Source organism: Erinaceus europaeus, chromosome 10 (genome assembly GCF_950295315.1).
Source record: "Erinaceus europaeus chromosome 10, mEriEur2.1, whole genome shotgun sequence".
NCBI lineage: Eukaryota > Metazoa > Chordata > Mammalia > Eulipotyphla > Erinaceidae > Erinaceus > Erinaceus europaeus.
The window spans coordinates 2,999,051-3,017,359 of record NC_080171.1 but is presented as its reverse complement, the minus strand read 5'-3'; the positions used below and the strand labels follow the sequence as shown (position 1 = coordinate 3,017,359).

The following is an 18,309-nucleotide window of genomic DNA, read 5'->3' as shown; positions in this document are numbered from 1 at the left end:
TTTTCACATTTAATTTGTTTTTTAAAGATTTTATTTATTTATGAGAAAGGTAGGAGAGAGAAAGAACCAGACATCACTCTGGCACATGTGCTGCTGGGGATTGAACTTGGGACCTCATGCTTGAGAGTCCAAAGCTTTACCACTACGCCACCTCCCGGACCACATTCACATTTAATTTAAAAGGCATTACGAAATAAACAGGAATGTCAGTACATTCATTATGATAGTTCAGCCTATCAGTCTATCACGCAATGAGCCTGTGATTTGACTGGTGACCCTGAGGGCCGTCAGCCATCTCTCTAAGGTCCACATCTCTGGCTCCTTCCACGGAGCGGCGAAGCAGAAGGAAAGTCACGAAACGTATCAGTCTTCACACAGTCTTTTCCTCCAAATGCTACGGAGGACTGGTGTCGTGGCTCTTTCCCCCAACTTGAAAGTAAGCCCAGTTAAGCAGATAATCTCCACCAAGAACAGAGGGAGAAGAGGATACAAATAATGGTGAATCGAAGTGACTGTATAACCAGTTTTACACTTGTTACCTCCATGTAAGTCTGCTGCTGCTGTTGCTTCTAAGCAGAGCAGACGGACATTGACTTAAGGATGCTCAGTCATTATATCAAATTAAAGAGGCAGCAAAACAATTTCTGTATCTATTGGAATCATGCCACAGACATCGGAGTAATTGGAAAGATAGGTGTTCTGGGGAAAATATACTCGGGACAGATATCTGCAACCAACTTCAAATAACTCTCTTATGTAAGTACAAAAAGTACTTATTAGGGGGCCGGGTGGTAGCGCAGTGAGTTAAGCGCACATGGCAGAAAGTGCAAGGACTGGTGTAAGGATCCTGGTTCGAGCCCCCAGCTCCCCACCTGCAAGGGGGGTCGCCTCACAGGCGGTGAAGCAGGTCTGCAGGTGTCTGTCTTTCTCTCCCCTCTCTGTCTTCCCCTCCTCTCTCCATTTCTTTCTGTCCTATCCAACAACAGCAGCAGTAACAGCAATAATAATAATAATGAGGGCAACAAAAATGGCCTCCAGGAACAGTGGATTCATAGTGCAGGCACCAAGCCCCTATGATAACCCTGGAGGCAAAAAAAAAAAAAAAAAAAAAGTACTTATTTTTATCAAAGTTTTTAAAATATTTTGATCTGGACTTCTGGGAGGCATGGGCATGGAATAACTGGGACCAAATCACCTCTCTTCCCAAAACAACCAATAAATGCGAGAGACCCAGCGGCAGTCAGAATCCACAGCTGAAGGTTCTGCAGCCTCGGGTGGGGGCTTGCGTGCGGTTAGAGCGAAAAGGGGCGCGGGCTGAAGAGCAGCAAAGTCAGATCAGAGCTGGGGCGGCCGGGCTGAGCTGCGCCGTGGTAGGGATTCCACGTGAAGGGCAGCAAGCAAGCTAAGGGTTCTTAGCGCCCGGAGAAAAGAGACAGGGACGGAAAACCTCCCAGTCTTTGACTGAGGGGGGGCGCTCTGGTCTTCTGACTTCAAGGCGAGGACACAGCATCAAACAGGGCACTTCTGACCACAAGGCAACCCAAAGCAACCACCTGCCACCCGTCCCACACGCGGCAGATCATGCCAACAAGAGAAACCTAGAGGTCACAACTGCACCACCTGCTGGCCAGCAATAAGCAGCACAAGAAATGCGCAAGCTAGAAACAGAAGCAACAGCCAACCAGGCCGTGTCAGCCAGACAGAAATGAGACAGAGGAAACCCAAGGAATTACTGATTCACAGACACTCTCAGAGACAGACTACAGAAAGCTCATTAAAAAGGGCATGTTACTATGGAATTAAAACACACACGAGAGGAACTTATAACAGAGTTCACTAAGAATCTTCAAATCTGGAAAGAAGAACTTCACTCAGAGCTCCAGGGAGTAAAAGACACTAACGGCCACCCAGACCAGGAGAGAGTGCAATGCCATATTCGAAGTTCTAAAGGAGAGGGAATTCCGGCCACGAATATTGTATTCTGCAAAATCATCCTTCAAATGTGAGGGAGAAATAAAGGTTCTCTCAAATATTCAAGAACTAAAGGAACTTGCCCCAATCAACCCCACCTTACAAGAACTACTGAACCAGTTCCCACAAGAGAGGAGGAGGCAAAGGAACACACGTTCCAAACTCCCAAGTTGCAGATGCTGCCATGACGTCAACCTGACTCACACGGACAGACAACCTCACCATTGTGTCCTGGAGCCCCACTTCCCCAGAGCCCTGCCCCACTAGGGAAAGAGAGAGATGGGCTGGGGGTGTGGATCCACCTGCCAACACCCATGTCCAGTGCAGAAGCAATGACAGAAGCCAGACCTCCCACCTTCTGCATCCCAAAAAGAATTTGGGTCCACACTCCCAGAGGGATAAAGAACAGGGAAGTTTCCAATGGAGGGGATGGGACACGGAACTCTGGTGGTGGGAAATGTGTGGAATTATACCCCTCTTATTCTATGGTTTTGTTGATATTTTCTATTTTTTATTTTATAAATAAATTAAACATAAAATATTTTGGTTTATGTATTACTGGATAGAGACAGAGAAATTGAGAGGGGGAGGGGAGACAGGGGGAGAGAGACAGAGACACCTGCAGCCCTGCTTCACCACACATGAAGCTTCCCCCCTGCAGGTGGGGACCAGGGGCTCGAACCCGGGTCCTCGTGCACTGTAGTGTATGCTGAACCAGCTGTGCCACCACCCAGCCCCCCAAAACTACTCTTTAATAAAACTTAATTGAGAGGCTCTGCTCTCCCTGTATCCGGAGCCCTTCTGCATCGCTCTAAAATGAAGCTAATTTCCCAGATGAACACCCACATTGTTGCCTATTAGAGCTGTCTTACAATCAGCTTCTCTGGCTCTGTGAAAGGTCTCTATGAAACGATCAACCAGGAAGACACAGTGAACGTCCTTCACCCACTTAAACCGAGTCCCTAACCACTAAAGGGATAGGCGTAGTATCGTCTACATTCAGGAATAGGGAGGATGCATTCTTTTTCTTTCTTTCTTTTTTATTGGGGAATTAATGGTTTACAATCAACAGTAAAATACAATAGTTTGCACATGCATAACATTTCCCAGTTTTCCACATAACAATGCAACCCCCACTAAGTCCTCCTCTGCCGTCCTGGTCCAGGACCTGAACGCCCCCCCCCCCCCCCACACACACACACACTTTACTTTTTGGTGCAGTGCACCATGGGCGGATGTATCTCAGCCAGACTCAGCTGTCATCTTCAAACTCCTCCTTGCCTCTACATTCAATTAGCCACCACGTCTACCAATACTACCTATACAATTTTGAAGTCTGTTCCCGTCTCTCCATTCCTACTATCACTACCCCTCTATCCTCTCTTCTCTGGGCAGGTCACTCTTTCACGCCAAGACTTCTATGTCCCACCCCACCCCGCCCCCAAACAAGCTAATATTCACCCACAAAAACACGTCTCTCGCTGCACTCTCGATCCTAGTGATGACTACTTTACGCAGCCAGTCTGCCAAGTGAGGAGACAGCCTCAGAGCCGTGAACCGGGTACCAGCAATGCAAAAGCAGCAGTTACAGAACCCAAACTCCCAAGACAAGGTCCTACCAGCCACACGTGATTAGCCAGCAGTTAAACTCCGCTCTTGCCCTGCAGAGAATGGGTCAGCTCTGTGAAAAGTACTCACTTCTGCAATTCATGGGAAGGCTCTTGGCAGGATACCTATCAGGCGTTCTCTTAAAGAGCTGAGTTATGAAAACTTCACAAGTGGTGAAGCAGGGCTGCAGGTGTTTGTCTCTCTCTCTCTCTCACCCACTCCCCCTCAAATTCTCTCTATCTCTATCCAACAATAAATAAAAAATAAATAACTACTGGATGATTTCACTGATATGAATCTACAGAACTGAAACACATAAACTTGCAAACAAAAAGAAGTTAACTCTGAGACTCTGTGAGAAAAATATGGTGGTTATCATGGGGGGGTTGTAGGCACAAAACTTTGGTGGTGGGTGTAACTCTACAACCTTAGAAACCACTATTTTTTTTTAATTTTTCCTTTTGTTGTCCTTGTCTTTTTTTAATTGTTGTTGTAGTTATTATTATCGATGTCATTGTTGTTATATAGGACAGAGAGAAATGGAGAGAGACGGGGAAGACAGAGAGGGGGAGAGAAAGACAGACACCTGCAGACCTGCTTCACCTGTGAAGTGACTCCCCTGCAGGTGGGGATCCCAGGGCTTGAACCAGGATCCTTACACCGGTCTTTGCACTTTGCACCACCTGTGCTTAACCCGCTGCGCTACCGCCCAACTCCCCAGAAACCACTATTAATCACAATTAAAAACAAAACCAGGTTGAACAAAAAAAAAAAAAAGTCCATCCTTCAAATCAGAGGTACAGTCATAATAATTTAAAGATGGATGGTCCAGGAGGTGGTGCAGTGGATAAAGCACTGGACTCTCAAGCATGAGGTCCTGAGTTCAATCCCCGCCAGCACATGGACCAGAGTGATGTCTGGTTCTTTCTCTGTCTCTCCCTATACCTCTCATCGATAAATAAATAAAATAAAATAAAAACAAAAAATTCAGAGATGGCATGAACCGAAGAAAGGAAGTTCAGCATCCTTAAAGTAGCGAACAGTCTGCAGACTATGATGGAAGGCTCCATTCTGACATTTGTCTGCAGTGACGCCAAAGTCTAGGCACAAGGCCTCAATCTTCTCTCTCTGTCTGCAGTAACACCAAAGTCTAAGCACGCTCATACTCCCCATCACTGCCAGGAAGTGAAGTCTATTCGATCTGGTCCCTTTTATACAAACTCTGAGGTCTCTCTGGAGGCTTGGGCAAGGCGAAAGGCAGGAGGACGCAGATCAGCTTTAGTCCCAAGAGGCTCTCCTGTGAGCCGCGTGTGTCTGAGAATAGAAGGTACAATGAGCTGGCACTCAGGCTGATGTCAACTCTGAGAATCCTAAGCCTCCTTCTCGCTGTTCAGCACAGTGTTTCCACGTCATCTGTGGGCTCGATGATACTCACCAACGTAACTGATCACTTCCCCAACCCTGAGTGAGGGTACGCGGAGCAATATGACAGCGGCGGCTAGGGGGCAGTCCAGAGTTTTCAAAGGCGGTACATGGGGCATCCATTCACCGTGAGAAGTCGGGAGGCGAGGAACACCTGTTCTTGTTTTCTGGGCAGCAGCATCAGGTGCAAAGTAGCCGGAAGAACAACAGTGACATTGGGCTTGGCCCGGCCAACACTGGGGACCCCACTCTTTATGGGAACAAGCATTCTCCTGCCTTTCATGATCAGACACACAGAAAGTCAGTACAAGAAATCAGCCATTGGGTGGGGGTATAGCATAATGGTTATTCAAAGAGACTTTCATGCCTGAGGCTCTCAAGTCCCAGGTTCAATCCCTCACACCGCCATAAGCCAGAGCTGAGCAGTGCTCTAGTAAAAAAAAAAAAAAAAAGAAAAAGAAAAAAGAAATCAGCCAACTCTGTCTCAGTGCCACCCGCACAAGGAGACCTAAACTTTCACTGAATGTGACAGTCCCCCATGGAAAGTGGAGTTCCCGTTAGCCCTGTGGAGATCAAGGTCCCCATGGTCTTTTTAAAAATTAATTAATTAATTAATTAATTAATTAATTTTTAAATAATTTTTTATTTATAGGGAGTCGGGTGGTAGCACAGCGGGTTAAGTGCAGGTGGTGCAAAGTGTAAGGACTGTCATAAGGATCCTGGTTTGAGTCCCCGGCTCCCCACCTGCAGGGGAGTCGCTTCACAGGCGGTGAAGCAGGTCTGCAGGTGTCTGTCTTTCTCTCCCCCTCTCTGTCTTCCCCTTCCCTCTCCATTTCTCTCTGTCCTATCCAACAACAACATCAACAACAACAATAACTACAAGGGAAACAAAAGGGAATAAATAAATATTTTTTAAATTTTTATTTATAAAAAGGATACATTGACTAAACCATAGGATAAGAGGGGTACAACTCCACACAATTCCTACCACCAGAACTCCGTATCCCATCCCCTCCCCTGACAGCTTTCCTATTCTTTATCCCTCTGGGAGTATGGTCCCAGGGTCATTGTGGGGTGCAGAAGGTGGAAGGTCTGGCTTCTGTAATTGATTCCCCACTGAACATGGGTGTTAGCAGGTGGACCCATACTCCCAGCCTGCCTCTCTCTTTCCCTAGTGGGGCGGGGCTCTGGGGAAGCGGAGCTCCAGGACACATTGGTGGGGTCGTCTGCCCAGGGAAGTCTGGTCAGCATCATGCTGGCATCTGGAACTTTTTTTTTTTGGGGGGGGTGTCAAACCTATGAAAGAGGTTATTTACATCATATTCGGCTGGAATACAAAGCAAACCATAGTGACCATGGAGTTAAAAATGTTTGTAAAGATTTAGGGGCCGGCAGTGGTGCACCTGGTTGAGCACACGTGTTACAGTGCACAGGATGCAGGCTCAAGACTCCAGTCCCCAGCTGCAGGGGGAAGCCTCAGAAGTAGTGTAGTGTAGCAGCTGCCTCTCTTTCTCGATCCCCCCTTCTCTGCATTTCTCTGTCCTGATAAATATATATATTAAAAAGGTTTAAAGAGTCCTCACGCATGATGGTGGCAAACACCTAAGCTGGAGGTGAGAGTGTTTTGAAGACATTTGCCACAGGGAGATGAGAAATCATACCCCTGTATCAACGCTTGTAAGCCATTCACCGCCCAGTAAAATGAGTAAAAAAATAATGAGTCTGATACCCTCCTCAGTCCACTCTGCCCTGTGCCCAGTGCAGGCTGGAGAATTAGACTTAGCAAGACTGGGAGGCCACACGTGAGTGAATGCGAGAACAGGATCAGCGCAGTTAGGAACTTGTGTCAGGGAGCAAGCATGAGAAGTCCTATCACTCATGCTGTGGATGTGACCTCTCTGATCTAGAGGGACGTCCTTATTTTAAAGATGTGAGACTGAAGCGTAGAGGTCGAAGAGCTCGGGTCAAGTCATCCAGTGGGGAAAACAGAAGACCGTTTCTGCCACCACTTATTCTGTGGCAGCACCGTGACGAGTCGCTTCACTGTGTCCACTGAGAGGAAGAAAGCGAGACTTAAGAGACCGAGTAACGTCCCCTGCCCTCCAGTACTGACCTGTCGCGTCACACAGTGACGTCCTGACAGCCTGGGGATTTGATTTAGTCGGCTCTGTGCTCTGCTGACAAGTATGAATCACAACAGGGACTGAATCAAATGGCTGGCAGGCGGTGGTGCACCTGGTTAAGAGCACACGTTACAGTGCACAAGGACCCGGGTTCGAGGCCCTGGTCCCCATCTGCAGGGGGGTAAGATTCACGAGTGGTGACACAGGGCTGCAGGGGTCTCTCTCTGTCTCCTCCTTCCACCTCCATTTCTCTGTCTCTATCCAATAATAAATAAATAAATAATTTTAAAAAATATTTCATTTATTTATTCATGAGAAACACAGGAGGGGAGGAGAAAGAGCCGGACATCACTCTGGCACATGTGCTGCTGGGATTGAACTCAGGACCTCATGGTTAAGAGTCCAGTGCTTCATCCACTGCACCACTTCCCGGACCACATAAGTAAATAACTTTTTAAAATAATGTAGCGGCTGTTACTTATTTGTTTCTTTCCATGTCCCCTCTGGACAGTCTGAGGTTAGAATTCCCCCAAGAGCTTCTGGAATGCTTCTGAGAGGAAGGAAGGCGAGCAGAGGCAGCCTGCACACTGAGCCCTGTTCCCAGAGCTCTTTACTCTCACCGCGACACTCGGGCAGGAGTGGAGTCTGCCACGTAGGTAACAGAGGAGGGATGGAAAGCTTCATTTTTAAATTTTTCTAAAAATCATCTTTACTTGCTTATTAGATAGAGACAGTCAGAAATGGAGAGAGGAGAGGGAGACAGAGAGGAAGAGAGACAGAGAGACACCTGCAGCCCTGCTTCACCGCTGGCAAGCGGGTCCTTGTGCACCGTAGCACGTGCCCTCAGCCGCGCGCGCGCCACCACGTGGCCCCCAAACTTCATTTCTGACATCAATCAAATGAGCTTAATAAGGATCCCAGCTCTCTGTGGGGCTGCCCATTGAGGCACTCGGGGCACATCAGCCTCTTTGTACGCTTTGTTTTAGTCAGAGAGAAGAGAGAACAGAGTTACAAAGTCAAGGAGGCAGCACACACCTAGTGCTTATCAAAGCAGCAGGTACATATTCCACAGCGAGCTCTCAACAGGAATGGCAGCTGACAGCTGATAGCATCCTCGTGGGTGATGCTGGCCCCGCGAGCCCGGACCTGGTTTCTCACTGAAACTCCAGATACAGGTTTTGTTTCGTTTTAAGAAGTTAATTTAGTGAGCACTAAATTAACACTGCATTTGTTGTGCATTAAGGGAAACCCTTTAGAAAACGCCAGTTGCCAAGCAAGCAAGGGAGGCCTGCCACCTCTCTCTCTCTCTCTCTCAAGTTACGATGGCCACCCAACATGCTTCACCTCAGACTGTGTCCAGAGACTTCACGTGTGAAATGACAACCCTTTAGCTTCATTACTCGGGTGAGACCTTTCCTTTTATAGTACACTCTAATTTCATCTCAGTTAGTTCACTTTCTAACAAAGTCCCATAACCTAGATATACACCAGTTGCTGTGAGAGAGAGCTTATGTTCACACGTATCCATAAACTACTGCAGAATATATACCTGAAAGCAGAAGTACACTAGAGTTTGCAGTGAGTACCTCCCTAACACTTCCTCTCCACTATTCCAAGCTTGGGATCCATGATTGCTCAACAAATTGTTTGGCTTCGTATGTTAACTCTCTTTTCAATCACCAGGTTCCAGATGCCACCAGGATGCTGGCCAGGCTTCCCTGGATTGAAGACCCCACCAATGTGTCCTGGAGCTCCGCTTCCCCAGAGACCCACCCTACTAGGGAAAGAGAGAGGCAGACTGGGAGTATGGACCGACCAGTCAACGCCCATGTCCAGCGGGGAAGCAATTACAGAAGCCAGACCTTCTACCTTCTGCAACCCACAATGACCCTGGGTCCATGCTCCCAGAGGGATAGAGAATGGGAAAGCTATCAGGGGAGGGGGTGGGATATGGAGATTGGGTGGTGGGAATTGTGTGGAGTTGTACCCCTCCTACCTTATGTTTTTGTTCATTAATCCTTTCTTAAATAAAAAATTAAAAAAAAAAAAAAGAAAGAGTGAAATGTCTGCCAGAGAGCAATAAATTTACAGATGTGTGAGTTCCTTGTAACACAGGAACAGAGAGAAAGAGAGAAAGAGATCTACTTCAGGTCAGGCTAGTCACAAAGAGCCCCCAGACTGAGGGAACGGGGACAGGGGAGCAGGAGGTTGGAAAACAAGAGACTGAGCCTGCAGGGGAATGACGACCTCAATGCCTCCTCACAAGCTATATGGCTTCACAGTAAGAAAGATTATGAGAGGGAGTCGGGCGGCAGCACAGTGGGGTAAGCGCAGGTGGTGCAAAGCACAAGGACCAGCGGAAGGATCCCGGTTCGAGCCCCCGGCTCCCCACCTGCAGGGGAGTCGCTTCACAGGCGGTGAAGCTGGTCTGCAGGTGTCTGTCTTTCTCTCCCCTTCTCTGTCTTCCCCTCCTCTCTCCATTTCTCTCTGTCCTATCCAACAACAACGACAACAATAATGACTACAACAATAAAACAACAAGAGCAACAAAAGGGAAAACAAATAAATAAATATAAAAAAAGAAAGATTATGAGACTGCTGAGAATAACATTTGTTGAGAACTTACTGTGCTCTAGCATATGGACTAATTTACTTAGTCCTCACACGCCTTTTAGGGGGGTTATGACAATCTTTTTTTTTTTTTTTTTTTTAACAGAGCACTGCTCAGCTCTGGTTTATGGTGGTGCAGGGGATTGAACCTGGGACTTTGGAGCCTCAGGCACATGAGAGTCTATTTGCATAACCATTATGCTATCTACTCCCGCCCTACGACAATCTTCTTACATAAAGACAGATGAAGGCAGAGGAAGAGAGTATAAAAGACACAGAATCAAAGCTCCTTCAATGGGGGGAGGAGGGCTGGGTTCGAACCTGGGTCACGCACATGGCAGAGCAGTGGGAATTATCCCAGTGAGTTATTTCCCTGCCCCGAGGGGAAATAAGCCCCAGCTGACAGGTGTGAAACGTGAAGGGAGTAGCTGAGACAGTAGTCTGCGTCACAGCCTGGCTGTCAGTGCTGATGTAGTTCTGTCCCCGGGCATGGATTGTAGGGGAGGAAGCAACCCCACATCGAGAAGCAGAACTTGGGCGGGCTGGTTGTTTGCTTGCTTGCTTTGAAGAACTTGGCCAGTATTTATTAAAAGAAATCCTGTCTCAAGCTTGCTAGTTACTGCTGTTCAACAACTGAGCCAAGATTAAGACAGAGAACAGCAGCTAAATGGTAGAGAGAGAGAGAGAGAGAAAGGAAAAACAAACAAACAAACAACTGGTATAAAACACTTTTCAAGAGGCTGGGTGGTTGCAGAAAGCACTAGGACCTGGCTGCAAGCAGTGAGGCAGGGCTGCAGGGTGTAGCTGTCTCTCTCCCTCTCTGTCTCCCCCTCTCAGTTTCTGACTGCCTTTATCCAGTAAATAAATAAAGAATACAACAATTAAAATAAAAAACCTTTCTTCCACCCACTGCTGGAGCCTTGTACATTTCATTGCTCTGGGGTCAACTTTTCTTTCCTTTTCTTTTCTTTTTTTTGTCTCCAGGGTTATCGCTGGGGCTCAGTCAACGACTGCCACCTCTCCAGATTCAAAGGAGGTCTCGAAACTTGACATCAGGCTCAACCTGACGCTGTTGACTGGCTACGGAAGAAGGGCAAACGCTAGAAGAAGAAGTGCCGGCACTTTGAATCCGCTGCTCCTGGAGGCCATTGTTTCCATTTTATTGGACAGGACAGAGAGAAACTGAGAGGCAAGGGGGAGGTAGAGAGGGGAAGAAAAGATCGACCTCTGTGCACTTAACTTGGTGCACCACCACCCAGCTCCCTTTCATGTTTCATAACTGCAGATTGATAGCCAGGGAGTGAGAGAGAGAGAGGCCAAGACAAGACTGAGACCACGGCAACGCGACTCAGACTCAGGACCTGAACGCCTTTTTCTTTAAATGGAACTTTCAAACATTTATTTATTTGTCGATTCGCAGCAGAGAAAACCAGAGCATTCCTCTGGCGTATGCGATGCCTAGGAGTTGAAATCAGGACACGTGCCTGCAAACACAGCTGCTCTGTAACCTCACAGACTGCTCACGTGGGAGCTCAGAAAACCCAGACCAAAATGGAGACACAACAGCCCGGCTTTGGATTGTCTAGAACTGCAAACACAAAGAGGACAAAGACTTACACGCCTTGTCACGGAGCTTAGAAGAGAGGAATTCAGGGGGCCGGGTGGTAGCGCAGCGGGTTAAGCGCACGTGGCACAAAGCGCAGGGACCGGCATAAGGATCCCGGTTTGAGGCCCGGCTCCCCACCTGCAGGGGGGTCGCTTCTCAGACGGTGAAGCAGGTCTGCAGGTGTCTTTCTATCCACTTCTCTGTCTTCCCCTCCTCTCTCCATTTCTCTCTGTCCTATCTAACAACAATGACATCAATAACAACGATAATAATAACCACAATGGTAAAACAACCAGGGTAACAAAAGGGAAAAATGGCCTCCAGGAACAGTGGACTCATGGTGCAGGTGCTGAGTCCCAGCAATAACCCTGGACGCAAGAAAAAAAAAAAAGAAAGAAAGAAAGAAGAGAGGAATTCAGCTTCCTTTCCAGATGCAGATTACAGTGAACTAACTGCGTCACAGGCAAAGAAATATAAGACCTGATGAACCAGACAATCTCCAAGTCCTCATAAAAGGAAGCAATAACTTATCCAGCACTGAAAACAGTATGGGCGAAGCCTGCACTGAGCTGAGCACTGCCCTGGCAGAGGAGACAGCACTGGCGGGCCAGGAGCCACCGTCTGGTCAGAAAGGCTGAACCCTCACCAGTGGAGCTCTCACAGCACACACGGGATTGGATTCTTCTACGAGTGCTGCTGGCGCCAGTTCTCACGCCAAAACTGAGGGCCGCTCCCACACTCTCATGGACTAAGGATGCCCCCCGCAAATGAAAGTGTCGGAAGACAATATTCTTCTGATTCTTTTTTTAAAGTTTTTTTTTCAATTTTCTTTTTTTAAAATTTATTCATTCCCTTTTGTTGCCCTTGTTGTTTTACTGTTTTAGTTATTGTTGTTCTTATTGATGACGTCATTGTTGAAAGGCCAGAGAGACATGGAGAGAGGAGGGGAAGACAGAGAGGGGGAGAGAAAGACAGACACCTGCAGACCTGCTTCACCGCCTGGGAAGCGACTCCCCTGCAGGTGGGGAGCAGGGGCTTAAACTGGGTTCCTTAAGCCGGTCCTTGTGCTTTGCGCTTAACCAGTGGCACTACCACCAGACTGCCATTCTTCTGATTCTGAAAAAGAGGCAGGCAGGATGGGTGGCTCTCGATCGAGTTCCTGACACTAGAGCCGTCTGGGGGCTCTGGGTTAGCGCAGACGTCTGCCGTGGCTGAGAAGACACGCAGGCCTGGGGTTTGGGGGGCGGGGTCCTTGCCAAACCCAGCTGGACAAAGAGCTGGATCGTATGAATACTCCAACTTCCTAGGCCTGGTACTCTTTACCACACTGTACCATAGACCTCCATTTCTTTTTCTTTCTTTCTTGCATTTTAATCCTTTTGTAATTACAGAATTTAATAATGATTGATAAGATTGTGGAATAAGAGGGGTACAATTCCCAGCACCAGAGTTCCCTGTCCCATCCCCTCCATTGGAAGCTTCCCTATTTTTATCTCTTCGGGAGTCTGGACCCAAGTTCTTTATGGGGAGCAGAAGGTGGGAGTTCTGGCTTCTGTCACTGCTTCTCTGCTGGACATGGGTGCTGACAGGCAGATCCATACCCCTAGCCTGTTTCTGTCTTTCCCTAGTGGGGTAGGGCTCTGAAGAGGTGGGGTTCAGATCTACATTTCTTTCTTTTTATTTTTTTAAATTTTTAAAATTTTTTTCCGTTTTGTTGCCCTTCTTGTTTATTGTTGCTTTTCTTATTATTGTTGTTATTGATGTCGTTGTTGGATAGGACAGAGAGAAATGGTGAGAGGAGGGGAAGACAGAGAGGGGGAGAGAAAGACAGACACCTGCAGACCTGCCTCACCGCCTGGGAAGTGACTCCCCTGCAAGTGGGGAGCCGGGGGCTCGAACCGGGATCCTTACGCCGGTCCTTGCGCTTTGCGCCACGTGCGCTTAACCCGCTGGGCCACCACCTGGTGCCCTCTTTCTTTCTTTCTTTCTTTCTTTCTTTCTTTCTTTCTTTCTTTCTTTCTTTCTTTCTTTCTTTCTTTCTTCCTTTCTGAGAAGGCTTTGATGCTTCCATCTAGTCTGAATGACAATCTAGCAGGATATAGTATTCTTGGCTGAAAGCCTTTCTCATTGAGCACTCGATAGATATCTTGCCATTCTCTTCTGGCCTGTAGTGTTTGTATGGAGAAGTCTGCTGCTAATCTTATGGGTTTTCCTTTGTAGGTGACTCTTTGTTTTTCTCTTGCAGCCTTGAGGATCCTTTCTTTATCCTTATTCCTTTCCAATCTAAGTATGACATGTCTTGGTGTCTTTAGGTCTGGGTTAATTCTGTTTGGGACCCTCTGGGCTTGTTGAATCTTTATGTCTTTGGTGTTGTCTAGACTAGAGAAATTTTCAGCTATTATGGCCTGGAGAACGCTTTCTTCCTCCCCTTCTCTTTCTTCCTCTGGTAAGCCAATAATGCGTATATTGTTTCTTTTGAAGTCATCCCATAGGACTCTGTTGTTGTTTTCAGCATCTCTTAATCTCTTTTTGAGATCTCTTACTTCTTCTTTAGTTGTCTCTAATTCATCCTCAATCTTGCTAATTCTGTCTTCAGCCTCATTGATTCTATTCTCTCTGCCCTCTACTGCTTTCTGGAGTTCATCTATTTTGTTGCCCTGCTCTGATACTGTTTTAGCTTGTGCAGCTAGTTGCCTTCTTAGCTCAGCAATTTCAGCTTTCAGCTCTCTAATAACCATGAGATTATTAGAATTTTCTTCCATATTCTCATTTGTTGTTCCTGCAGTTCTGATTACAATTTTTTCAAATTCTTTACTCACTCCTGTTATTATTTCCTTAGCTAATGTTTGGATGTTGAACTCGTTGTTTTGTGCTTCACCCTCTGGAAGACTTTTAGCTGGACTCTTGTCCTGGTTCGAGTCTCCATTATTTTTTCTTGTTGTTTTAACCATTTTATATAAGTTAACAGTTTTTTCAATCCCTGAGTTGGAGTTCAGTGGTGTAAAAGCCTTTTTTTTTTTCCCCTGTAGGCTATGGTAGCCTGAGGGCTTTTAAACTATCAATAGGCTTCTTGGCTTAATCAATGACTCCTGACCAAGAGATAAAGCAGGGTGTGGCAGAGATAATCCAGTGGTTATGCAAAGAGACTTTCACAGCCCTTCAGCTATGCCACCGAGGTATAGGTCTTCTCCTGAGTTTCCTGGTTAGATCTCTGTCCCCTGGTATCCCTCCCTGTTGCTGCTCCAGATTCTGAGGGTAGTAGCAATGGAGACTCAGTTGTACTTGGTGAGTCTCTGGGGAGTCCTTTCCTCCCTCCAGCTGTCCCCTTGTTGGTGGAGCAGACTGGAGGTGGTGTCTCCACTGACAGACTGTCGAACTGTTAGCAGTCACTTAATCTCTCCTTAGGCCCCTCTCTCCTCTCTATCACCAGCCACGCGTGTTTGTACTCACGGGTGATTTACTGGGTTCCTGTGGTCATTATAGTCCTGTCTTGTTTTCGGTCCGGGTGGTCTCCTTTGGTATTCCTAGTTGATCCGGGAGAGGAGAGGAGAGGAGAGAAAGCGATCTGCTGCTCGTAGCTCCACCTCCCTCTTTCTTCCCTTCTTTCTTTCTTTCTTTCTGAAGAATTTATTTATTCATGAGCAAGATAGGAGAGAGAGAAAGAACCAGACATCACTCTGGTTCATGTGTTGCTGGGGATTGAACTCTGGACCTCATAGTTGAGAGTCCAGTTCTTTATCCATTGTACTACCTCACGGACCACCAGATCTCCATTTCTTAAACAACTCCTTTAATAAGTGAGTATCCTTTTTAAATGGTAATTCCTTTCTTTAACAAATGGAACGTGCCTCATATAAAAATGCATGCAACTACAAATGTTACCAAAGTCTCAAAATGATCCATCTTTCAGACTAGCAAATGCAGAAATTTTTAAATGTAAAAAGCAGAAAATATATTTATTTAAATATTATTATCTAAATATATTTACTACATGTTATATTTTACAAAGTTTTATATTTTCAGATTTTAAGTAAACTGATATTCACCCTATATAAATACATTTAAAATATGAAATGTTTAAGTGTTCTTATTTAGTTAAAAATATATATATATAATCTGATGTTACTGTGATTTTAATTACATCTCATGATTTTAAAATAAGCACGCTTGGTACTAAGAAGTCATTTGAAAGGGAAAAATATAAAAACATGTAAAGATGAGTAACAAGACACACAGTGCGGTGAGGCATGAGAACTGACAGGTGACATGAATATTGGAATGAAAAGCATGCTTCCCACTACCCCACCGGATGCTTTTCTAGATGTTGTAGAAACAACAAGGAACTTACCCACTGCACGGCATGCTGCGTGCAGTCATCAGGGAAAGAGATTCCATCCAAATGGAAGGAAAGTAACTTAAAAACCAAATGGCTTCATTCATTTCATTATGAACTTAGGAAAAATAAATCAGACTGTTTTATTACAGGACAATCTTTGTGTCAGAGTTAAAGAAAACGATTTCAAGAAAATACAGAATGACAAATTCTACACGAAGACTAAATGATGTCATTGAGATAAGCAAAAATGTCTATGCTCATGTAGAACAGACTGTTCTGCTTACTTACTAGAATAAAGGAGACAGATTTTCATGTTTTCTGTGATGAGATATCTGATTGTAAACTTAGCCCCGTTGGGTTATAACAAATTAACTTATTTTGAACCTGACCTTTGACATTAAGAAGCAAATAGCTTTATAGTAAAACGATAGTCATCTTTCAAGATATGGGGGGGCGGTCTCTCACCTCGCCTTCCATCAAACACGTCATTGATCTCTCTTAGCAGTGTGGACATGTCACTGAGCTGGGACTCCCAGGCTTCGCAGAACACGTCTAGGTTCTCCTTAGCGATCTTGCTTGATGGGTGCAACGCCAGTGTTTCTGCAGCAGAAATAATCTGAAGAGACATAACAGGCACAGGTATGAATTCCAAACTCCTGGCTCACAGTCAGACGAGAGACCAAATGTGACTCTGCTGTCCAAGTCCACTCAGTAAGCAGTGGTGAAGCCATTTTGACGTTGAAGCTCCCCTTTGAGCCAAGGGGAGATAAGTAGAAAGACAACACTGGCTGTTCCTTGTCGTCTGCGGTACAGACAGGGTATGCGTTACTCTACACGGTTATTCAGGCAGAAATTACTCTGTGCTAAGGAAGACTGTTCCAACAGTCATTTCCACAGCAGGATTCATATTCATAGTTACTGCTCAGTCAAAAAAAAAAAAAAAAAAAGGGTGGTGGTGGTGGGTGGTAGCGCACCAAGTTAAGCTCACATAGTGTGAAGCGCAAGCCCCCGGCTCCCAACCTGTAGGGAGGTTGCTTTGCAAGCAGTGAGGCAGGTCTGCCGGTGTCTATCTTTCTCTCCCAGTCTGACTTTCCCTCTTCTCTGGGTTTCTCTCTATCTTATCCAACAACAGCAACAACAACAACAGCAATAACAGTGGGAAAAAGATGGCCGCCAGGAGCAGTGGATTCATAGTGCAGACACCAAGTCCCAGCGATGACTCTGGAGGTAAAAAAAAAAAAAAAAAAAAAAAAAGTAACATACAACCAGTTCATATACAGCTAATAAATGAACTAAGATCAGCCTGGGGAGTCGGTGGCACGAAGCACAAGGACCAGCATAAGGATCCCTGTTCGAGCCCCCAGCTCCCCACCTGCGGGGGGGGGGGTTCACTTCCCAGGCGGTGAAGCAGGTCTGCAGGTGTCTGTCTTTCTCTCCCCCTCTCTGTCTTCCCCTCCTCTCTCCATTTCTCTCTGTCCTGTCCAACAACGACAATAACCACCACAACAATAAAAAACAAGGGCAACAAAAGGGAAAATAAATATAATAATAATAATAGAAAAAGATCAGCCTGACTCAAAGTTCAGGCTTTTATCAGCATATCACACTGACAAGTGACCTGTCCCCGAGAACCCAGCCTGGCACTTTCACATGCCAACATAAAGGCTGAGTTAAAGACGGACTACTGCTGAGACTGCTAAGTTCCCGTCAAATACTGTGTCTGCCCTGTGAACGCATGGCTAGGTGATATTCCCCCATGATGCGGGGTAGGACGCTGGACTGAGTCCCGTCCACTCGGCTGTGAGAGGGGCTTCCGAGCCTGGCCCGCCCAGGCCTCCTGCGTGCCCCTCAGCTCTCTTTCTCTTCCCCATCTGAGGGTGCTGAGATGGCTGGTTCAGGTGAGCAGGGATTCTGAGGTCCTAGGGCTCTAGGTCACAAGTCGTAAGAAACCTGTGCCATCACTAAGAAAGAAGTTAGTCGGAGGGTCAACAAGACAGCCCCCTCTCTCTGCCTTTGCCGCTCAAGGGCCCAGGCTTGAGTCCAGCCCCCACGCTACCGAAGGAAGCTTCAGGGCTGTGGTGCCTTTTGCTCTCTGTCTCCGCTTCTCTGTGTCTACCTACAGGAAAGGGGAAGTTGGGGGAACAAGAAGAAGGGGGAGGAGGAGGCTGCGACCATACTACTGCCACGGAGAGCTGTCTGTGTGTATGAAAGACGTCCTGACTGTGTTGGCAGGCTGAGGCAGAAGGGGAGGAGGGCGTAGGGGTTTACTGTACATAGGCGGGCACGTGATGAATACACAAGGAAGGAATGTTTCTCTTCCATGTAGTAATCGCACAAACACAAGGAACACAGGTGGCAGATACTATTTGGAATAGAGGCAGAAAAATGGATGGCCGTTCTGGGACTTTGTACACTTTCTGATCTGAGATTTAACAGAAATGATGTGTTTGGGGCTGGGTGGTGGTGCACCTGGTTGAGCGCACATGTTGCAATGCTCAAGGATCCAGATTCGAGCCCCCGGTCCCCACCTGCGGGGGGAGAAAGCTTTGTGAGAGGTAAAGCAGGGTTGCAGGTGTATTTCTGTCTCTTTCCCTCTCTGTCTCTCCCTTCTGCTCAATTTCTGACTGTCTCTA

General features: G+C 46.6%; 2 protein-coding genes across 2 annotated transcripts in view; one reads left to right on the top strand and one right to left on the bottom strand.

Moving 5' to 3' along the window:
* The window catches only part of ABITRAM (actin binding transcription modulator), a 378,866-nt gene that overhangs the window by 15,031 nt on the left and 345,526 nt on the right, over positions 1-18,309 (top strand). The window lies entirely within an intron of this gene.
* CTNNAL1 (catenin alpha like 1) overlaps positions 1-18,309 on the bottom strand; it is a 72,490-nt gene that overhangs the window by 6,245 nt on the left and 47,936 nt on the right. The window contains exons 11-12 of the mRNA XM_060198986.1: positions 16,076-16,292; positions 5,015-5,077 (exon numbers count right to left, since the gene is read on the bottom strand). Of these exons, the coding sequence (XP_060054969.1) occupies positions 5,015-5,077; positions 16,076-16,292 (280 nt within the window). The remainder of the gene's footprint in view (positions 1-5,014; positions 5,078-16,075; positions 16,293-18,309) is intronic.